At 34.8% G+C, this 25,007-nt stretch overlaps 2 protein-coding genes across 6 annotated transcripts in view; one reads left to right on the forward strand and one right to left on the reverse strand.

Annotated features, from left to right (window-relative positions):
• The first annotated feature begins 383 nt into the window (after positions 1-383).
• On the forward strand, positions 384-15,779 carry LOC100369446 (alpha-tocopherol transfer protein-like). Its single transcript, XM_002730330.4, has 4 exons — positions 384-854; positions 7,879-8,072; positions 11,465-11,575; positions 12,451-15,779. Exons 1-4 carry the CDS (start codon positions 476-478, stop codon positions 12,706-12,708), a joined length of 942 nt encoding a protein of 313 aa, XP_002730376.1. The 5' UTR covers positions 384-475; the 3' UTR covers positions 12,709-15,779.
• A 680-nt stretch (positions 15,780-16,459) lies between these two features.
• LOC102803866 (uncharacterized) overlaps positions 16,460-25,007 on the reverse strand; it is a 50,870-nt gene continuing 42,322 nt past the window's right edge. For all 5 annotated transcript variants that reach the window (XM_085508637.1, XM_085508636.1, XM_085508639.1 and 2 more), the window contains 5 exons: positions 24,464-24,582; positions 24,026-24,213; positions 22,093-22,241; positions 20,534-20,625; positions 16,460-19,014 (listed from right to left, as the gene is read on the reverse strand). In XM_085508637.1, coding sequence (XP_085364763.1) covers positions 18,871-19,014; positions 20,534-20,625; positions 22,093-22,241; positions 24,026-24,213; positions 24,464-24,582 — 692 coding nt within the window. In that variant the 3' untranslated portion in view covers positions 16,460-18,870. The remainder of the gene's footprint in view (positions 19,015-20,533; positions 20,626-22,092; positions 22,242-24,025; positions 24,214-24,463; positions 24,583-25,007) is intronic.

Raw genomic sequence — 25,007 nt, forward strand, 5'->3', positions numbered from 1 at the left:
CGGGAAGCATACTGGAACAAATCTTTGAGCTCAAAAGCAGTTAGACGTGATACCACTCAAGTCCGGGACATATATTTTACTTGAATGTGCTGATCATTTGCTGGCAGTTTTTTAAAAATAAGTTTTGATAATCGCGAAATCCCACAATTATGATGGCATGGCAATATATTAATATATAATATTATTATAATATAATAAAATATGTACGTAAAAATAATAAAACAAAAATAGTACAAATAAAATAAATAAAAAATTAAAAACAAAATACACGCCGAACAATACATCATTATTTTCATAGTTGACATAGTTGTCGCCGAGAAAGTTCGTAACTGGGAAGGTCGTTATATTAGTAACTTGTAACATTGCACGCAACACGCATGCGCACAACAAAAGTTCAGCTGATGACGTGCTGACCTCAGTGACTTTCAGTATCTGCCAACAAAATATACCCGGATAAGAATCACCCAAAAAAGCCATGGACCCAAGCATACGTCGACCTTACGTCTGCACTCTCAGTCCCAAAACACTGGAAAAGGCAAAGCGGGAGCTGAACGAAGACCCCGACACAAGGGACGCGAAAATCGATGAATTGAGAGCAAAATTTAAAAAAGAACGACCTGAAATCAAGCTACCACCTGAGGATGCCTTTTTTGTGCGCTACCTACGAAATAAGAAATATGATGTCGATCGCGCCTTTAAGATGATCGTGAACTATTACGAGGTTCGTCGAAAATACCCGGAGTTGTACAACAACTGTCGGCCATCAGCGTACAAGCAATTATATGAGCTCGGTATACAGGGTATACTTCCAAAACGAGACAATCAAGGCAGACTGGTCTCAATAGGGAAAATGAGTGAGTATGTCGTAACAAGGTTATTTGTCCATGTCACTGCGGAATTATCCCAATAAAAACGAACCCGCGAATATTGACATCCATATAATCACACAGACAAAACTGCATAGTGGTTTAGAAAAGCAACAACAAATATATGCCCAACAAGCGGGATAAAAAGCACTTAAATATATTACACCAAAATAAACTGAAAGCATGTTCGACCTCTCGTCGACACCCCACAAACGCAGTCACCTCAACCCCGTTATCATAACAATACTAACTTCATTACACAACTGTACCGTCTGAGGGCACTGTATGGTAAAATGTATGACAAATTCTGAAAGTTTAGAATATTTACTGTTTTATAGATTGTGTTTTTCAGATACTTTGCCACATGCATGCTGCATAATTTTAATAAATTATGATATTTTGTTTGTTGTTTAATACAAGAACATTTATTTGACATTTTTTTCAAAAGAAACTTCGGCAGAGCTCCAGAAGGAGTACCTACACTTTATGCAAATTTTTTAAAATTATGCTAATTTATTCATGACGTTGCAGTTTCTGTGCTTATGAATATTCATTAATTTGTGGCTCAATACATTTTAAAAGGGGCGATATATTATTTTTGGGGGAAGAGTTAGAAAGGGGGATTAGCAATCCTTAGGGGGTCAATACAAAAGAAGGGACCCATTTGGAGAGCAGCCATGCTCCTCGTGTCTGTTGTTGCACGTGACCTACAGCTGTCAAGTGTGTTCGTTCTTCGACGACTTCGACTGGCTTCCATGTGGGATAGTATTCTTGTGTTCTGTTTTCCTGACTTGAGTTTTTGAATCCGCTGTTTATGTTTTTAACGTCTTTCATGTCTTTTGTAGGAGTGTCCAATCCGTGACTCGAACTTGCAATCTTTGAGTTCCCAGCGCACTGTCTTGTCCACTGTACCACGAGTGTCTTCACACAGGAGTTAGGATTTAAGTCCTATTCATAATAGCACTGTCTTCATTAGCATTCAAAAATCTAACTAAACATACTGGATTCGAACCAGCGATCGCTCACATTGCTGACATAGTACAAATCAACTGAGCTATGTGGGTGGTCATGCAAATTAAATAATTTGTTGTCATATTTAGCTTTATTGCCAAATGGTGTTTGCGAGAAAAAGATGGGCAGGCAAGGGAATTGAACCCAGGTCCTCCTGATCGCTATGTAAAGAACTGACCCACAAGCCCACAATGGAATAACTGGATGTGTTTGCATTTGATAAGACTATATAGTGTGTATATATATAGAAATACAACATATTTCTATTATTGAGTTACAATTGTCCAAAAAATTGCCAATTTTGTGTTTTTACTTGTGTAAACTATATGCATGCCATAACCCGTTAGTGTACATCTTGCCAATTGGGTGTTTGCCATTTGCGTTGCCCATACCTGACCCGACCCTGTTTTTACTTGTGTAAACTATATGCATGCCATAACCCGTTAGTGTACATCTTGCCAATTGGGTGTTTGCCATTTGCGTTGCCCATACCTGACCCGACCCTAACCCTAATGTCAAGACACGTTCCTGTTAATAATTCTGTTGCCCATACCTGACCCGACCCTAACCCTAATGCCAAGACACGTTCCTGTTTATAATTGCTCAATAATGATACTCTGTTGTGCACTGTCTGCGGGTACTGTAAAATGACTAATTTTCATTGGGTTTTCACTGATTTACCATTTCAGGCATATTAAGTGGGTTTTAAATTCACGGTTTCGTCATTTAGATAATGTGTTCTATGCTAAATTGTACATATTCACTGTGTTTTAATTTAGCGCATTTTCCAGTCAACGAAATAAGCTAAATTAAAACCCAGTGAATAATTACCCCATTTACAGTAAGTTGCATTGATGTCAACTGATTAAACAAGTCGCATTTAAGTAATTTCCACTATTAACAAGTGGTTAAATTGTGACAATAAATGTGTGGACAAATATTTGAGATTAATTTTGGTGTAGACAACTCTCGTTTAATTATTTTACACCATTACAAGTTGTTAAATTGAGAGAATAAATGTCTCAACAAATATTAAATACTTAGTTTGATGTAAACAACTCACGTTTGATTAATTCCCAAAATTACAGGTTGTTAAATTGAAAGAATAAATGTGCGGACAAATATTTTAGACTTATTTTGGTGTAGACAGCTCTCGTTTAATTATTTTACACAATTCCAAGTTGTTAAATTGAGAGAATAAATGTATGGACAAATATTTTAGACTTATTTTGGTGTAGACAGCTCTCGTTTAATTATTTTACACCATTACAAGTTGTTAAATTGAGAGAATAAGTGTGCGGACAAATATTTTAGACTTATTTTGGTGTAGACAGCTCTTGTTTGATTAATTCCCACAATTACAAGTTGTTAAATTGAGAGAATAAATATACGGACAAATATTTTAGACTTATTTTGGTGTAGACAGCTATCGTTTAATTATTTTACACCATTACAAGTTGTTAAATTGAGAGAATAAATGTGCGGACAAATATTTTAGACTTATTTTGGTGTAGACAACTCTCGTTTAATTATTTTACACCATTACAAGTTGTTAACGTGAGAGAATAAATGTATGGACAAATATTTTAGACTTATTTTGGTGTAGACAGCTATCGTTTAATTATTTTACACCATTACAAGTTGTTAAATTGAGAGAATAAATGTGCGGACAAATATTTTAGACTTATTTTGGTGTAGACAACTCTCGTTTAATTATTTTACACCATTACAAGTTGTTAACGTGAGAGAATAAATGTATGGACAAATATTTTAGACTTATTTTGGTGTAGACAGCTCTCGTTTAATTATTTTACACCATTACAAGTTGTTAAATTAAGAGAATAAATGTGCGGACAAATATTTTAGACTTATTTTGGTGTAGACAGCTCTCGTTTAATTATTTTACACCATTACAAGTTGTTAAATTGAGAGAATAAATGTGCGGACAAATATTTTAGACTTATTTTGGTGTAGACAACTCTCGTTTAATTATTTTACACCATTACAAGTTGTTAAATTGAGAGAATAAATGTATGGACATGTATTTGAAACTTATTTTGGTGTAGACAACTCTCATTTGATTAATTCCAACAATTACAAGTTCTTAAATTGACAGAATGAATGTATGGACAAATATTGACCATTATATTTGTGAGTAAATACCTGTTGTTTAATTAATTTCCACCTCTACAAGGTTGAGAGAATAAATGTGTCGACAAATATTTGATACTTATTTAGGTGTAAGAACTCGTGTTTGACCAACTTCCACCATTGCAAGTTGTTAAAATAATGAAATAAATATACTGGTATCATTGGATATTTGATTTAATTGTGAAACTTTCTAACAAAATGTTAACTGCTGGCTTCGAACCCTCAATCAACAATTCCGCAGACACGGTATAAATTCCACAACACCACAGAAGATATTCGTCTGTTGCCTGAATTGTTTTCGTAATATAGGGAACGCTATCGACACTTTAACAAAACTTACCTTGACTTGGGTCTTGTTTATCTCTTGTCACAATCTGGAAACTGTTGAACAAATTGCGCGTCGTCCAGTTTAAGACGTTAGTTATTTTATTATTTATTCATTCAGTTTTGTATGGTGGAGTTTTGTGAGGTTTATTATTTTTTTGCGACGTTCTTTGTTTACTTGTTTACGGTTTGAGAGATTTCAGTTTATTTGATTTACGTTTTTACGGTAGCTCTGAGCGGGACTCGAACCCACTGTCTTTTCAAGCTAATTTTGTTTTATTTTGATGGCACGCTTGTGTACCAAGCCACGACGTTGGTCGTTAAGTGGTGTTCATTTTTCTAACTACTCCAGTGTTCCGATGAGTTGAACGGAAAAGCCAAAACGATTGCTGGTTTCTGATTGCTTCGGTTCTGGTGAGTGTGTACATGTATCTAGTGTGATTCGAACCCATGTCGTTTGTATTGGGCGTTTTTTTATTTTTCATGTTAGCTACGCCGTAATATGCAACCACTTCCCCGTTTTATTGTGATTTTGAGTGTTTAATGATGTCTTCCTCACCCGTCATGCCATGACCCAGTTTCAACCACACGGCCATTTTGCAACACAGTTCGTGACCCTCGGCGTCACCCGACTGACTATATGAGCGTTCTGTTCAACTGTTAAGCTAGGATTTATTACCGTTATTATCATTATATTGTCACGTGATTTGTTTTACCTTATGTGTAATGTCTTAAGTATCTTTATTGTAATTTGTATATACCAATTCGTATATACCGAGGAAACGACCCCGATTGAAGGTCATGTATTTTATGACGTCACCAATTCGTGTGTAGGTACTGCTTCTAGATCTGTGCCGAAACTTCCTTCATTCATGTATGCTTTCTTTAATGTTTTGTTGCTTTCCCTAATGTTTTGTTGTTTTCCTTAATGTTTTGTTGCTTTCCTTAATGTTTGGTTGCTTTCCTTAATATTTTGTTGCTATCCTTAATGTTTTGTTGCTTTCCTTAATGTGTTGTTGCTATCCTTAATGTTTTGTTGCTATCCTTAATGTTTTGTTGCTTTCCTCAATGTTTTGTTGCTTTCCTTAATGTTTTGTTGCTATCCTTAATGTTTTGTTGCTTTCCTTAATGTTTTGTTGCTTTCCTTAATGTTTTGTTGCTATCCTTAATGTTTTGTTGCTTTCCTTAATGTGTTGTTGCTTTCCTTAATGTTTTGTTGCTTTCCTTAATGTTTTGTTGCTTTCCTTAATGTTTTGTTGCTATCCTTAATGTTTTGTTGCTTTCCTTAATGTTTTGTTGCTATCCTTAATGTTTTGTTGCTTTCCTTAATGTTTTGTTGCTATCCTTAATGTTTTGTTGCTTTCTTTAATGTTTTGTTGCTATCCTTAATGTTTTGTTGCTATCATTAATGTTTTGTTGCTATCCTTAATGTTTTGTTGCTTTCCTTAATGTGTTGTTGCTTTCCTTAATGTTTTGTTGCTATCCTTAATGTTTTGTTGCTTTCCTTAATGTTTTGTTGCTATCCTAATGTTTTGTTGCTTTCCTTAATGTTTTGTTGCTTTCCTTAATGTTTTGTTGCTATCCTTAATGTTTTGTTGCTATCCTTAATGTTTTGTTGCTTTCCTTAATGTTTTGTTGCTATCCTTAATGTTTTGTTGCTATTCTTAATGTTTTGTTGCTATCCTTAATGTTTTGTTGCTATTCTTAATGTTTTGTTGCTATCCTTAATGTTTTGTTGCTTTCCTTAATGTTTTGTTGCTATCCTTATTGTTTTGTTGCTATCCTTAATGTTTTGTTGCTATCCTTAATGTTCTGTTGCTATCCTTAATGTTTTGTTGCTATCCTTAATGTTTTGTTGCTTTCCTTAATGTTTTGTTGCTATCCTTAATGTTTTGTTGCTTTCCTTAATGTTTTGTTGCTTTCTTTAATGTTTTGTTGCTATCCTTAATGTTTTGTTGCTTTCCTTAATGTTTTGTTGCTTTCTTTAATGTTTTGTTGCTATCCTTAATGTTTTGTTGCTTTCCTTAATGTTTTGTTGCTATTCTTAATGTTTTGTTGCTATCCTTAATGTTTTGTTGCTTTCCTTAATGTTTTGTTGCTTTCCTTAATGTTTTGTTGCTTTCTTTAATGTTTTGTTGCTATCCTTAATGTTTTGTTGCTTTCCTTAATGTTTTGTTGCTATCCTTAATGTTTTGTTGCTTTCCTTAATGTTTTGTTGCTTTCCTTAATGTTTTGTTGCTTTCCTTAGTGTTTCATGCTTTCTTTAAGTGTGTTTACGCTACACATGGATTGTATTAACATACAGTTGATCATAAAATCGCTTCTAAAATATATATTTATTTATTTTTAAAGTCGTGGTTGCCTTGCCATGCATGTACAACATTTTTGTTAATAAACACTGATTTTCCCCACAGTCCAAGGTGCACACTTTTCGCCCCGGGTGCAATATGCACTAATTACTATTGTTGACTCCTCCCATACCTTACAATCACCAAAGAAACTACCTAGCTTTATAGTAACTTCTCTGTTTGTACTCTTTTGTGTGCACAACAGTCAAAGTCACCATCTTGTTCATATGAGACCCATATATCTCATGCATGTGTGTTGCGGTGTGCCTGTGAAATGGACAATATAAATCAAGAAGCAAATGATATGGACAATGTATACTAATTATCAGCGATTTGATTTGAACTAATATGACTCCACTCTGTTGTGTGTTCCTGTACAATAATAATAACTTTATTACACTACCGACCATCAGTGGGTGAAATGAACAATAACGCACTTAGATTTTACTAGTTTTATTGATTGGCATGTTTGCATCATGACATGTAAATGTAGATGAAAGTGACTGACAAAACAAAAGTATCATTTTTAATTGAATATTAGTGTAGAGGGCGCTGGACAAATCATTTTGTTAGACTCACACATTTGACAGAGGAAAGAAAAACAAATCAATCCATCTCAAAACCAAGTACAGGAAACTCACAACAGTTATTTGAGTGCTGAAATTATTATTCTTGTTTTCCTTGATTTGTCAACATTAATTCTTGTTGATACTAAAATCTAGAGAAACTGTCAGAATAATAATGAATCGCACAGTTAATTTGAATGAAATAAACTTAGTAATTGAAAAGAATGGTTATTGATATATCACATGATGCTGTATAACATTTTTATTTCTACAAGAAGTAGCAATGAAAATCATAAAATATTAATAAAAAAAGTATTGATCAATTTATATGGATAAACAGCCCTCAAGTCACTTTACAACTCCCCTTCCAGAGTTTCTGCTGGTCAATCTATTACTAAAAAGTGATGTCATTATTAAATGATACACTTCAGTTAATTTGTAGCTATTAACTAACTATTATTTAACTATTTTGATGATTGCTGTTACTAATATTTTGCAAGTATTCTATTCAATATATTCCTGAAGATAATGCTTTTTTATACATCATGAAATTTACAAAAGGGAAACTCATTATATCTAAATAAAAAATGCAGTGATTGTGTTTTTCTACAGGTCTTTGGGATCCTGACAGATTTGATTATGACTTTCTCATGGCGGGATATTTATTGTCAATGGAGAAAATGATTCAAGATGAAGAAACCCAGGTGAATGGAATCGTAGTGGTTGGTGACTATGAAGGCTTGAAAATGAAACATGTTTTGAAATTGGGTCCAACTCAGGCTAAAAAACAAATGGATTGCATAATGGTAGGTCATTAATATAATTTTGGGCTGTGAGTGTATATTCCATGATTTGGTTAATAAGTATAGGAAACCCCACATGACAAGTGTGGTGTTGTGAGGGTGTAGCCCGAAAAACACTGGCTGCTTTAAAGTGGGGGTGTGATCACCAGCGCATGCGTGAGATAGTCATAGCGTGTCATTGTTTACAAACAATTGCCTACCCATGAGCCTTTGCGTTTTTAACGTGTGTTGTTATCGTCGCTTGGGACTTAATTCCTGCGCGTACACGGGTTACGACCCTGTCACTTTAATTTAATTTGAAGTCCGAGGCAGAGACAACAGATCTTGCCAATCAACAAATCAGTCTCTTAATTTGCACCATCAGTTGATAATAACCACTCAGAAGACAGGACCACACCTTCTTTACAAATTCACTGTTTAAGATAACTCCACCATCTGTTGACACTAACCACTCAGAAGACAGGACCACACCTTCTTTACAAATTCACTGTTTAAAATAACTCCACCATCTGTTGACACTAACCACTCAGAAGACAGGACCACACCTTCTTTACAAATTCAGCGTTGAGTGGAAACCCCGGAAAACACTAAACCTGTCGAAAAACACTAAACCTGTCAAAAAACACTAAACCTGACAATAAAAACACTAAACCTGAGGTAAAGGGTGTATTATGGGTGTACCATAATCGTCCAGTCAATATTTGATTAAAAGAAAGCGAAAACATGAAACAGAACCCACGACGGCAGCTGATTTCACAAGGGCGCCCTCAATGTAATCTAAACCCTAACCCTAACCCTAACCCTAACCAATTGCCAATATGCCAAATGCTGTGTTCATAATTTGTAAATTTATAAATAAATATAATAAAATGTTTGGTTTGGGGCGCGATATACTAGTATCTAACATAGAGGGCGTCCTGCTGCCAAATCAGCTGCGGCCCTGGCCTCGATCATAAAGGGATTTTTCTTTAGCTTTCTTTTCATAAATACTCAACTGAACGATCATGGTATATCCATAATTCGCCCTTTACGAAGGGTTTAGTGTTTTTTCAACAGGTTTAGTCTTTTTCAACAGGTTTAGTCTTTTTCAATAGGTTTAGTGTTTTTCAACTGGTTTAGTGTTTTCCGGGGTTTCCACTCAACGCAAATTCACTGTTTAAAATAACTCCACCATCAGTTGACACTAACCACTCAGAAGACAGGACCACACCTTCTTTACAAATTCACTGTTTAAAATAACTCCACCATCTGTTGACACTAACCACTCAGAAGACAGGACCACACCTTCTTTACAAATTCACTGTTTAAAATAACTCCACCATCAGTTGACACTAACCACTCAGAAGACAGGACCACACCTTCTTTACAAATTTACTGTTTAAAATAACTCCACCATCTGTTGACACTAACCACTCAGAAGACAGGACCACACCTTCTTTACAAATTCACTGTTTAAAATAACTCCACCATCAGTTGACACTAACCACTCAGAAGACAGGACCACACCTTCTTTACAAATTCTTTGTTTAAAATAACTCCACCATCAGTTGACACTAACCACTCAGAAGACAGGACCACACCTTCTTTACAAATTCACTGTTTAAGATAACTCCACCATCTGTTGACACTAACCACTCAGAAGACAGGACCACACCTTCTTTACAAATTCACTGTTTAAAATAACTCCACCATCAGTTGACACTAACCACTCAGAAGACAGGACCACACCTTCTTTACAAATTCACTGTTTAAGATAACTCCACCATCTGTTGACACTAACCACTCAGAAGACAGGACCACACCTTCTTTACAAATTCACTGTTTAAAATAACTCCACCATCAGTTGACACTAACCACTCAGAAGACAGGACCACACCTTCTTTACAAATTCACTGTTTAAAATAACTCCACCATCAGTTGACACTAACCACTCAGATTTCAGGCCAGCTGCTTTTAAATTTACAGTGAAATTATGGTCAGTAACACTTTGGCTTGTCAATCATTAACTTGAAAATCACTGGAATTGAACAAAACAATCGCTTTATTGGTTTAGAAAGCCCATCTTCAGCAGTTCCAGGCACTGATTTGACGCTGACGCTGAAGTAGTGTTAGATGTTGATAACTTACTACAATAGGTTGCACACTTTATTTTCACATTTACACAAGTTGTTACAAATAATGCAGACAGCATGTCTGCAATTTGAAGTGCCCATAAAAGTGGCGGTACATTAGTTTTGAATTTCTCCTCCAATAAACGATCGAGGCTCTCAACTTAGTTTCATACTTAATTTGCGTCACATATTATTTCAGTGGGAGGGCGCTTACAGTGGTGGCACTGTAAAAAATGTTATTTTACAGAACCAGCTGGCCGACTGATCATGACAGAATTATTGATCAAAGTGCATTATTCCTACTATGGAAATATCCGTATCACGCCGATGTATATAACTGAAAGCTGCCTACAACAAATGTCCTATGAAGACTTCGTCCAGTATATGAAGAATGAAATTGAATATATAATTAGAATGGGTGTTATTCGATTATTAGTTCTCGACGATGAGAACCGAAAGGTTGTTGTGCCACGAAATAATCGTTAATTAAACAGCTTATCACTCGCTACACACGATCACACGTCCGGGGAGGGTTGCTGCCATATATACACCGTCTTCGAGTAGCCCGTAAATGCTCAGTCTCAACGTTTTATAATGTTCGGCATAGTCTATAACATTGGACAAATGTTGATTTGTAAACACGCAATCAACACGGTGACTGAAAGACAGTCGCGCTGCAAAGTCTGAGGACATCAGACTCTGTAGCAAAAATAGAGAACATTGTGGGCAATATCTGTCAATCAATCCTCTGATTTGCAGCCGATGTTTATATTTCTAGTTACAACTTATGTAAATGTGAAAACAAAGTGTGTAACCTATTGTAGAATGTTATCTATATCTAGCACTACTTCAGCATCAAATCAGTGCCCGGAATTGCTGTAATGTAGAGTATTGGAAAATATCAGGTTGATGCATTCATTTTGTTAAACTTTTTTGAGCAATTTATATGATTTCATGTAATAAATTGTATGAAAATGTTATCTTCTATTGATATTTATGTCCCTCATTATTAGTTTGTCTCCTGTTGAGGTTGGTTTGACCAAACTTGTTCCAATCATGTAACGATCTTGGGACGTGCTCAGTAAACCAATAAGCAACTACCAATTTTACTCAACAAAATGGTAAATAGGACAAAATAATTTTAAATTATAAAATCATAAATTATCACATCCTAGAATGAACTTTGCATCTAAATTGTTGTTGTTTGAAGCTTACTGATAATGGTCATAGGGTTACCATGGTTACAAACATCAATGATTTCATAATTTTAATATTTTTTTTCAGAATGCAATCCCGATTCGGTTCAAAGCAGCACACTACATTCGACAGCCAGATATATTTGAAACCATGTTTTCCATTTTCAGACCATTTATGTCTGCGAAGCTGATCAAGCGGGTAAGAGTGTATATATTTCTACACAAATGAAAACTCCATTGTTACTCGTAATGTTAATGCAAGGATGCCATACTGTATGCCCCAGAAGAAGATTGACTGGCATATGTCTAGTGTTGATGTGACCCCATACTTTCATACTGTTTACTTTGTGATATCTTCATAATCTTATTATACATCTTCCTAATCCAATCGCTTGGTGTAGAATGCACAAAATTCAGACATTTATTGGAATTATTCTCGCTTATAATTCGTTTTAAAAAATGTTCATCTTGGGAATTTTGTGATTTCCTTCCATATTTGGAATGCTTATTTCCTAATATGGAAGGCTGCATTACCGCTAAATTGTGGCACGATGTAAACTGTTGACATATGGTGACAGATATATAATAAATTGATGATGATTACAAATGCTAGTCTATGCTAATATGCAAAAAAAAATTCTCATTGGTGATGTTGTCTACAAGTCATAAAATGCATTTCTTTAATTTTCAATTTGTTATTATTGATAACCTGGACATAATTTTTCGTTGAATACAAGTTTTTTATGCAGATTCAGTTTGTGGGACAAAAGTTGACATTGGTTCATGAGTTATGGATGAATGCAAACAAAATACAGAAATATTTCAAAACACAATACTTGATACTGAATGAAAAGTTGCATCCAATAAAAGATAAACTACAAAATTCCCAAAGTTGTTATCCATTGACTTTTTGAATTCCCCATAGTGCGATTTTCAAATTAAGAAAATTGGGCTTCTAAATAAACAATTTATGTTAGCAAACATTTTGATGTAATATTTTTTTGAAAGACATTTGTTTGTATTTTCTGTGTTCCCTTAGGAAATCCAATTAATTTAAAGTTACATATTTTTCAGCTTCATTTCCATGGCCAGGAGTACGGTACTCTTCACGACTACGTTCCATCATCAATTCTACCACCAGAATTTGGCGGTCAATTCATGGATTTCAACTGTAATGAATGGTACGAAAACCTTATGAAATGTGACGCTGAATTTGAATACATGGATCAGTTTGGTATTCCAAAAGCAAGTGACGTCCTCGGAGGTACTGCCCAGGGAGTGGATGCTAGTGGTGGGATAGCAGGGTCATTTAAAAAACTGAGTGTAGACTAGTGTACTCGAAGAACCATACTTGTATACATCATTTTAACGCTACTAAAATGTCTTGCCACAAAAAGTATAATTTTCAAAAAAGATTTGTAAATTTATGTAATAATTGGAGATTTAATTATAGTAACTAAATAATTTGGGGTTTAGTTTACAAAATATAATATACATTTTTATTCTTACTTGGGACTAAGTGCCCTCAGGGGTAAAGGTAAGTATGGACGAATCACACATTAGATTATAAATGAATTAAATTTATCTCTATTACCGGTATAATGTTATTAACAAAATACAAGAATTTATGTTTGAGTACATCATGCAGTGAAAGCAATGAGGCACATAGTGTACAATGACATGAATTTAAATAACATTATTATTATGCATCTTTTTAAAAGATGTTTAGAATATAAGTTTAACTATTTCTTTCAGAGTTTGATATCAGATGCTGTCAGGTGACATAAATTTGCATAATTTAGCGAGCACTCTTCAGTGACACAAATTCTGGACATTTGTTTTTTACGTGAAAGGGCTCTGAGAAAGATTGTAACTGCTCTCTTATGCTTTAATACAAGCTAGAAAACTGTAAGGCACATGCATTTTAGTTACCTTAAAGGCCCAATTCACTTGCCCCGGGCAAGTATGAATTGGAGGTGTGGCTATTCTAATGCATGGTGTTAATCACTTGCGTAGCCTATGATGCATCCTGTTTCAGCGGTCCAACATCACATGACTTTGATTGACAGTAGTAATTATTCAAGATTAGTCGCGCATCCCTTTCCCCGGTTCATGTTCTTTACTTTTATCCGCCAAAATCTCAGCTCGTACACAATTTTATTGTCATAAATATTACACACAGTCACTGCTGTGATATTCATAGTCACATGCATCCACTTTGGCACGACATAATCGACCTGTAAGTTCGAGAAAACACGTTTTTACCGGAGCTTGGCTGGAGCTGTTTACTACAGCGTGACAAGCAAGGAAATGATCCCTATTGTTTAGGAGCGTATTTATAGTATACCTGGGCCTTTAATGAATATCTTTAGAAAGTATTATTGCATGTAGTGACTGGGTGATCAACTCTAACCAGCATTGGATTAAGTGGCATTGATAAACACTGTCGACATTTCTTCAATCAAACAAATTTATGCGAGTTTGGATAATCCATATCTTGTTTTCAATATTAAAATATATTTTCAGCTTAAAGTAAGATTAAAGAGTGATTTTGTTGTATTTACTTTGAACTGCTGAGGTCAAGAGATCAAACAGAAGCCAATAACATTGTAAATTTGTATATTATTGGATTCCACATCTTCATTTGCAAAGTTATTGAATTGTGAAACTAAAAATTATTGTATTCTTAAATACAATAGTAGATGTATAATATTATTATTAAATAACTTGCCATGGTAATGTGCAGTTGACTAAGATCAGAGTGGGCAATATACAAGATTAGACTTTACAAAAACAAAACTTCAACATATTTGTTTCAAAGAAATTATTCCCAACAGATGATCATTGGCAGTGAATAATATAAAATACTGTTGAGATGGATCAACAACTCTTGGCCCAAGGTCTCCAGTTTATGAGAATCTCACAGATATGTGAACTGGCAGGTATGAGTGTGTCAGATGAACAAGGAATATTTTATTGCCAACCTTAGGCTAAGTTATGAAACCAGCTGAATGAAACATAATTATACAAAATTAAAAGCACAATCTTGCATTTTTCCCCCCAACGGTCATGTCGAAGGATAATTGTCTGATCAAAGTTAGCCACATAACATCAGGAAAACTGTCATTGTGCTGCATGAAGTTTGATAGTCCCATGCAACAAACAAGACAGTAAAATACATTAGTTTGTCAACAAAATTTTAACGATCATTGTATGAAGACTGACATCACATTGGTCCTAGCAGTGTTTCTTTCACAAGGCTATCTGTCCAAGTGGTGTTCTGGCAATGAGGCATACTACCATTGTTCAACAGGTTTTGAAAAGTTTTTTTCTAGTGTCAGAATGCAAGAGTCAAACCATGATAATGGCTGCATCCTTGGCGGTTTTGACTCTGCATCACTAAAAATATTGCCATTGGAGAGAAGTCTTGGCTAGAAACCCCTTGGAGTTGGTGGTTATCTATTATTGAACTCCCAACTTAGGAATATTCAAGTCTCAAATTAGAGTGGTATAAATTCATTCTCCATCTCCATTAGTTACAGCGTGCCATAATTATACTGTATCAAATCAATATCTGCATTGTACCTTATTAGGAAGTGTGACATCCAATTACGAAAAAATTATTTGATATTGTCAAGATGGTGGGATAGTGACAAAACATGATACATAGTCCTAAAAATTGTCACGACCTTTAATTCCAGGGCTTCACTCCGACATTATGCGGCCGCCTTAAACTTTGCTCTCAGTCAAATCCAATTACAATAAGATTTATTATTTTGGCATTTGAATACAATTCTGAACTGCTCGAACAAAATGATCACATAATAAATCTAATTTTAATGAGATTGGCGATATTTGAATTCATTGAGATGATTAGCCTGAACCATATTGATCTTTAAGTCAAAAGAATTATTGCATCACCACAAGCATTCACCGGATAGAAAACACACTATTCAATAAATTAAGTTGTTTCATTTGTTTGAAAATATTATTCAAGTGCATCATGGTAATGTGCTTTGTGCATGACCCCTAAAGGTCATACATCCTGGTACTTTGTTGCCTGATAACAGAGGATTTTAATGCTGTATCTCAACTATGCCACGTTAAAATGACTTTCATGAATAAATTTCAATCACAATTTTTAGGGAAATAATTGTCATCGACAGTGAATTTATACCTGATACGATCAGTAAGTGACATTTGAGGGGGTTCTACACAAGACCCAGATAGTGAATTTCTGCACCCATAAGTAAAACTACTGCTGTTCATTGCAAATTGATATATGTAGTACTACTCAAGAAGATTGAGTTTATATGCAAGGGACTGGACATTTTTGTTGTTGATACTTTGCATATGTTAGATTTTCTCTTGACAAAAAATAAATACGATCGTGTGAAATAAAATGTTCTGTTGGTTAGATTTTTATGCTGCTAATATTCCAAGAATGAAAGTGAGAAAAAAATGCAGTATAGACAAATCATGACAAGTTCCATTAGTCATGCAGTATATCCAAGTGTTGTGCACTGACTGGACCAGGTTTTTGGTAATCAAGGGACCTTGATCATCACTCCTCAATTGAAGTCTTGTACACCTTTGAAAGCAGGTTATATTGAAATGTTCAAACCTAAAACATGCACTCTACAAACTTATTCTCTTCATTTAAGGATTGGGGTTTGAAGGAAATTTCATTTACTGTGTGCAGAAAATCAGTTTGTTTTAGTTTATTTTGTATTTTCAAACATTTACGTGGAGAGAGAACGTAATTGCTAAATGATGATATTAGGTTTGCTGGGATACGTTTTGAATGTCCATGACCCTTAATTTGTAGTCACATGTGGCACTCTGTACAATTTAACATTATTTATGTTAAATTCAATTTACTCCAAAAAAATGTGTATTTGACTGCCAAATGCAACAAATCTCTTTAGGATGGAAGGCTTTTGAAACTCAGATGGTATTTTTTTTGGGCAAAAATAATTTTCTACCACTAGTATGCTCTTTCCACAAAAAGAAGTAAAATCCAAAAGTCAGATTTAAAAACAAAATTGGGTAAATATCTAATTCAGTCAGATAGACTACAAAGTAACAATCATTTATTTTATTGTATTTTAATCTAATACAAAATCTTGCGTGAGTGCAGTTTAAAAATGTCCATGTGACTGCATTCCTCAATCTTGAAACAGACAAGGTTATAATAAATTATGTACAAGCAATTATAGACAGTATAATCAGCAAATATTGTCTTGTACATTTTACAATGTATTAATACACAAAAAGATAGGGAGTCCAACACCAGTAATAATAACCTAGGGAGTTAATCCTATTATCAGTGAGATAGTTGTGCCTTAACATCTGTAGATTGCTAGGCTAATTTGACTTGCTTTTACCCTTTCAATGCTAAAATTGTAATGCTATATTTAATTTTTTTTTTAAATATTCTTTAATGTTTTGGATAAGACAGAAGTTCCTCTTGACTACAGCGCTCGATCAAAACTTCTTGAAAAATCATGCAGAAAATTGACAAAAGTTGACTTAGTCAAAGTATGAAGAACACCTATACATACAATATAGTGTAGACAAGACAGACTGTCGACAGTCCTCTGGCCTAATGTAATTATGTTTCCTAGACTTTCAAACATTCGTTGGATGGGAAATGCGAATCATTTCACGTGAGGGACTTTAGTCCCTAACAGCACTCTATACTTCCTGTCCTGTCCTGGCATTGGCAATTTATTCATGCCTATACACAATAATAACAGATTAATATTAAGTACGACCAACTGTCGACAGTCTAACAAGACATCTGAAAGTGAGACTACCAATCAGTAAGATAGGGAGGCTAAATTGACAAATTTTGTTATCCGTATTTTATTCTTGTCATTCACTCTACATGTAGCTTCAGCGACTTCACAGTATTGACAGAATATGTAAACTCTTCCTGTCAAGTGAATTTATGCCTAGTTACAATGCCAGTAATATCTCATTTTGATCAGAAACTTTTATTGGTTGAACTATGCTTTTGATGACATCCCATAGTGGATGTACATGTAGTTTGCATCCGAATGGGTAATATAACTACCGGTAGTATCAATTCTAGGCATGAGTGGAGTGTGTATATCAAACACAACTCAGATTCTAGGTCTAAAGTTAAACTGTAGAGCAAGCCATACAATCTCTTAGTCTCCAATAATGACACTTTAGAATAACTAGTAACTTAAGGAGTACCTGTACTGATAAGTCCATGAATGTTTATACTAGTAATACACAACAACTTTAACCTTGTCAGTTTTGTAATGTTCCCGCCACACGTTGATTGACATTTTAAACATTTTTATTTTATAATTTTTTTATTTCTTGATTAAAATTGTTGAAAGAATATGGATAATAGTTTATTTTTGTGAAAAGTTGCACAAATTAGTTAGCAATGGTTAGCAATGTAGCTATTCTGTGACATAAGAATAACATAGATGAAATGTCTTTCCAAGTGACAATAAATGTCACAAAAACATTTCATTTGATGAACAACTACAGGAGAAAACAAGAGTGATGTAAATGATATGTTTCAACACTAGAGGGTGCTATATACAGGAAAGGCATTCTCAACATACTGGTACTGGTAGTTATATTTCACTTGACCAAAAAACAAAGTTGTTGAATGTCACGAATTAGTGTGTAACAGGGTACAAAACTTAATTTAATGAAACTTCACATCATTAAGAAAGTTTCAAGCCCTTGATTTTATCAACTCCTCAAATAAAACTATTTAATTTACAAAATTGTTTTCACACAGAATGGTACATATACAACATGTGTAAGAAATTTTATGATTTGCGTTTTCAATTTCAATTTTCAATTAAAACTTAAAATTATCAATATTCAATTTCGTGTTGAAATTTATGTCAAGTAAATAGCACATTCTCTTACAAAATGTTAAAACTATTTTAAGTGATGTCATTGTTTTAAGAAAGCTGCAAGGAATCACTTGGCAAAAGAAAAAGAACAGGAAAAATAGTTCATTTTTAAACTTGTAACATAATGTAAGTGAAAAAATAATAATTTAAATTTCATATGATTAGAAAGTAATATATAAGTAAAAGAAATCATTGTATAGCTAAGCAATTCAAAGTATGGAAAGTATATTTTACTGACCAATAGAAGACATCAATATACATGTAGATTCCCCTAGCTTTTTGCAAGCTGTCCTGTTATTGAATTAAATGAACTCCACAATCCAGTAACCTTGTACCTACCGGTACTCAAATATCTGACCACATTTCGACTTGCATCAAACTTTTTTTAAATATAACTTGAAAGCAAAATTGCAATCGAATGAAAAAAAAAACTTTTTTTTTATAAAAAAAAAAGCATGGCGAAAACAAAAAAAAATTCAGAATAGTTTTTTTAAAAAATCTTCAAACATGATAGGCAGCAAGAACGGATATGAAAACCCACCCTAAAAAGACATATTTTTTGAAAAATACACAACAGAAATTGTTACATTTCTCGTCCTCGTCTCCTCATTTCATCTGCTGCTTTTTGTGCTAAATTCTGTCTGTTTAAATCTGCTTGTTCTTCATCATCATCATAATTATCCTCATCCTCCTCCTCCTCCTCCTCCTCCTCATTATTTCCATCAACCTGTGAACACAAGAGTGAAATTTGATTCAGAATCCTTCAAAACATGTTATCTATATAATCACTGACCTAAATTGTGATCAAACTTAAACTCTGCAAAGTTCCTGTGTGAATGCAATCAATTGTTCTTTCATAGAAAATACATGTATCTAGAAAATGAAAATTCCAGTCAGTCAGTGAAGGAGCAATGGCATTAGAGGTTAGGAGATTTGGCTTGAACAGACTGAAATCGAAAAATGCACATTACCCCACAATTTGATAAATTTAATACACCAACTGAAATGTGATGATTAATATGTAAATTTGCTACCTAATATGCACGGACATGGCTTTAAACCTAACCACGTCTGCACATTACCCCAAGGTACCTATGTACTAAATTTGATCAAAATTAAATAGGTTTTCGAGATTTTGCATTAAAGTACACAGACTGAAATTAGATAATTGATATGCAAATTAGCTACTTAATATTATTATTATTATTATTATTATTATTATTTTATTTCCATTTCTCTAAAGAAATATACCCCACTAACCTGGGGGAACAGGTTACAATGCGAAAGTTACAGGCGTGACTTTAATCGCCTCAATAAAATAAAGTATTATATATATACACATACACACACATATACAACTCATCTATTGGAGAACTCACACTAACAAATTATATCTAATCTGAAAAGCTGTGTATACAAATCTTGCAATACTTTGGATGATTTCATGGTTATCCTGAGAAAAAATATATGTAAGTTTACGGATAGGCGAAAGGAACTCGAATTGTGGTTCAATGTGGTTAATTTGATCAAAAAGCGGTTTTCGAATATGGTTATATGCTTAATATGCATAGACATGGCCTCAAACTAATCATGTCTGCACCATATCCCAAGGTACACATGTATCAAATTTCATCAAAGTGTGGTAGGATATTTTTGATATTTTGCTTACACAGGCAGAAATGAGATAATTAGGTATGCAAATTAGCTACTAAATATGCACATGCATGGCCCCATAACTAATCATGTTTGGGTATCACACCATAGTACCTACACACTGAATTTGGTCAAAATCCACTTAGAAGATTTTGAGATTTTGCTCACTCAAACACACCAAGCTCGGACACACCAAACCCCACAGTGAATCAACCAACAACACAGTGAGTCAACCAACCACATAGCGAGTCAACCAACCACATAGCGAGTCAAACCACCACACAGTGAGTCAAAACCACCAGCTACAGCGAACCATCAAACCATCACACTGAATCAACCCACCACGCAGTGAGACCATGACAGTGAGTCAGACCATGACAGTGAGTCAGACCATGACAGTGAGTCAGACCATGACAGTGAGTCAGACCATGACAGTGAGTCAGATCATGACTGTGAGTCCAACCACCACCCACAGCGAGTTCAAACCACTACACTCAAATGATCCACAATTTTTCAGCTTAAATATTGGCACAGTGATAACTCGTACTTATACAGTGTTCAAACATACATCAAAGTGAGTACATACAACTAACCTGGTCATCATAATTATCAGCTTGGTGCATTTCTATTTCTGGTTGGTGTACTTGTTCATCATTTATATCTCTATCTTGGTGCATCATATCAACTGAACAAGACAAGACAATCATTTTAATGTTTATAACACAACGTACAAAACAATTGTATGTTATACCCTGATATGCATAACTGTAAAATATTTGAAAATATTTTCACTGAAGGGATGATTTATTCAACAAAATAAAAGACAGTGAATATACCTTTTTTTTTACACTCAACATTCAACTCATCAAAAAATCAGTGAAAATAAACTGCATATAAAACATCCAAAAAGCAAAAATAAATTCCAGCAAAAATAAAGTATTTCACAATATCGGTATATATTTTAACTTTGGTTATTTTTATGCTGAAGGGAAATAACATACAATATGGATGAAAACATATTTTTAAATATTGTTGTGCAATGCTACATACTGTAGACTTAATCAGATTACGATTTATCATTAACTAAAATGTTGTATTTGCAAGACACTCAACAGTATTGGTTAGATGAAAAATTGTAATAAATGTATGCATGTGCAGTGATTTTATTATACCTACAAGTACACATTCTGTTTCATTAAATCAACACACAGAAGTGTGCTACAAAAACAGCGTTTTCAGGTCATGAATTAGCCATATTTGATCAAATTGCAAATTGAATCGACTTCTACATGTATCCATTTATGACATGCTAAATATCAATTAAAATGATACATGGGTGACAGAGATATAGTAATATGGCCAAAAATAAAAACAGCTGTTATTCGGGCATCTTTGATCTGATTATGAAACAAAGTGACATGTATGATGTATGTGCCAAATACGAATGAAAATGGTACATAAATCTTGGAAATATAGTAGTAAGGCCAAAAATTCAGATGGCTGTCAATCAGCCATCCTTGATTTTAAAACAAATTGTCATGGACATGTATCCTAACATGTATAATCTATGTACCAAGTATGAATGAAAACTGACAAAGTATGTCCAAGATGTCCAAGATGGCTGCCAGTTGGCCATTTTGAATCGAATCGCAAAACAACTGCATGTGCATATGTCCCACATAAAGTACTAGGCACATGCAAAGAATGAATAGTTTCAGTCCAAAGGATTCTGAAATATGACTCCGGACGGATGCACAGATGGATGGACGGATGCACGGACGGTCGGAGGACATGTATCCTAACATGCATAATCTATGTACCAAATTTTAATAAAAACTGACGAGCCATCCAAAATACAACATTTAAAAAAAAAAATGGCTGCCAGTCGACAATTTTGAATCAAATTGCTAAACCACTGCATGAGCATATGTCCCACATAAAGTTCGAGGCACATGCAAAGAATGAGCAGAATCGGTCCAAAGAATTTTGAAATATGACTCCGGACGGACACACGGACGGACGGACGGAGACCTAATTATAAGTCCCTGTTTTCGGACTTCGCCTGAAAGGGGACTAAAAAACCATACTAGTCCATATATCATCTTTACAACTATGATGTGAACAACTAGCACATCTATTCATGCTAACTTACCTTCTGGTTGGTGGTGTTGTGGTAGCTGTAACTGTGCTTCATTCCCTGGCAAAGCTGGTAAACGATTGAAGTCTTCAATTGGTTGTGGTTGGTGCTGTGCAGCTTCATTGCCTCCAGGTAGTGGAAGTTGGTTGTCATGGTTAAACCCTCTGAAATAAACATAGCAACATTCTAACAGTAAGAAAAATATGTATATTAAACTAGAATTTCTCATTATTTTCCTGAATTCTGCCAAAAAATTAAGTCCATATGCCCTAGACCATGCCAGGATTTGTGACCTTTAGTGCCAGGATGTGACCTTGGAAATGGAAATATACACAATTTCACTCTGGCTAAACTTGAAATATGTTAACTCTCTGGGCAGCACACAAAGCTGGCTGCTAACGATGTGCCAACAATTTCATACCAGATTCCATGTGCTTCTGAGTTGATAGGAATAGAGTTCCTCAAAGACTTGCTCTTACAGCCGTATTGTTCCGAACACCAAAATAGCAACATTGTCAGGACTACAATCATTTCTCAGTGTGCAGTTAGTTAAAGAGCTGATAATAGCACAAACCAAAAATATTCACGGATTCAAAAACTATATTTATTTTTTTCTAATTAGCTTTATGAACATTGATACCACAATCTTTTGAATTCATGATAAACATATTCAAGACAATACAGACAAACGGATGCACAGACAGAAGACTGCACTATACCGTATTACCCCGGGCACGCGCCCCTCCCAGGGCAAGCGCCCACCCTCCTGTTTTCACAAAAGTTACATGTTGGGGACATCCTCGGTTAAACGCCCAGGGTGATTTTTAGCCAAGAACGGGGTCAACAATAAAGTTTTATTTGTCAAAAACGAACGAGTTTGATTTATTTAAATAGCGTGTTTGTTACAGTAGTTCTCCTTTTTGGAGTGTGTGGTGGCCCTGAAAAGGGCCGTTTTGTTTGTGTTTTTACGTAAAAACTCGTTGGAACTTAACAATGTAAGATGAACCACGCAGCATGTGGCGCACACGTTCTGCTTTCTCTTCATTCACGATGAATCCAATATTGCAATATTGCAACAATCCATGCCTTGGCGAGTGGTTTGAAGCACTTAGCTTTGGTTTCAAAACGTAGCATTTCGCTGACTGTGAATCCATAACGGGAGCTAGCACTTTTGAGACATCACATCGTAAACTTGCTACTTTCTTTCCATCCTTCATCACAGCTATGGCATTACGGTCATGTTATTATTTTTCTGTCGTTGAAGAAAAAACATTTTGCTGACCTCAAGTTCATTACGATAACCATAATGAGGCATGTCGACGATGGAAACTTGTTGCATCATCGTTATTTTTGTAATTTTGTCACGTGTGTGGGTGCGTGAATAAATCATGTTAATGAGGTCGACCAGAGTTCATTTTCAGTCTGTTTTTTATGTATCGCCATTTGGATATGTTTATGTAGTCACAATAGTTTGTAAAACATTTCACATCAGTAATAAAAGGTTTATTTGTTTCATAAACTGCTATTCCTCAGTAATTACGATGTGATGTATCAATTACGTGTGTGAACAAAATTATGCTAATGAGGTCATCGCCATCTTGGATTACAAGCAGTAGTTTTTCCCGGCCGTTTCAACTTGTGCTGATCACGGTTACTAAATTCGCTGACATAAAACAAGTTTTATTCTTGAAATTCGACACTGTGTCTTAATGTTCCCACAGTTCTTGACCGAGTGCTCACGTTTATTGAAACCTTGCATAAATCAAGAAATAAGTACGTGTACAAAGTGTACGAAAGCATTCCTTTATTTGACCTTATACGATCACAAAAACAACTTTTTTAAATCTTTTTTGGGGTGGTCCTCGGGTAAGCGCCCACCCCCAATTTTTCCCGATTTTGTATGTTCAGGCCCCTGGGCGCGTGCCCGGGGTAATACGGTAAATCATACCTGTGTACATTGTTAACATAATTATCATCATCATCTTCATCATCATCATCATCGCCGCCATCCTCATTTCCATCTTCAATTTCTTCTTCATGTGCATTATCACCTTCCTCATACTGATCTCTCCCCTGTCCAGGTATACCTGGAATTTGTGCCTGCATTTGTGGCTCTCTGTGTTCCCGCTGCTGCATCTGCAAGAATGAAAGATAGACATTGTCTATGAGCACTACAGTGTGGATACAAAAGGCCAAGTTTAAATATTATGTGTTCAAAATATGGTGACCTAGTTCAAGATGGATTTTTTTTATTAAGTGTCCATCCTTAATTACCGCTCATATGACAATTGTCTTGAAGGTGTTAATGAATAATTTATTTATTTGGAATGCAACATACTGGAAGATCAGACAATCAAAATGTGATAGCGGTTCTCATATATCTTACCTCTAATTGTTGTTGTTGTTGACGTCTCAGCAAGTCATCTCTCGCCTCCTGGTCTCTCCTTTCTGCCTCTTCTTGAATCAACTTCTGCTGCCTTGCCATCTCATCTTGATTGAAAATATCTAAACCCAAAAAAATTAGAAGACTTGTGGTAAAAAAATCATCAAACTGGTAAATGTTCTTTTAAAATTGTTGGGACTACTTTATTTGATGCATACTTTTATATTAATTATATATGCCATCTAATTATAACTACATCTGATCATCTGACAAGATTTGTCAACCAATTGGAGCATGCCTTATTAGAAAGCAGCATGTAACATTGGGTATGATTGATTGCTGATTAATCGTGTGAGTTTTGATTGGTTGATGTCATCAGATGGAGTTAAAGGCAATGTACACCATTACTCTGAAATAACACTTACCGTACTTGGTTACTGTATTGGAGGTTTTGTGTGTGGGAAGCAGTAATAGTAGATTTTCAAAACTTTTCACATTATGCAAGATTTTAACGAGGGGAAAATTAATCATCATCAAATATGTATAA

Source organism: Saccoglossus kowalevskii, chromosome 15, assembly GCF_978046115.1.
Source record: "Saccoglossus kowalevskii chromosome 15, keSacKowa6.1, whole genome shotgun sequence".
NCBI classification, from domain to species: Eukaryota; Metazoa; Hemichordata; class Enteropneusta; family Harrimaniidae; genus Saccoglossus; species Saccoglossus kowalevskii.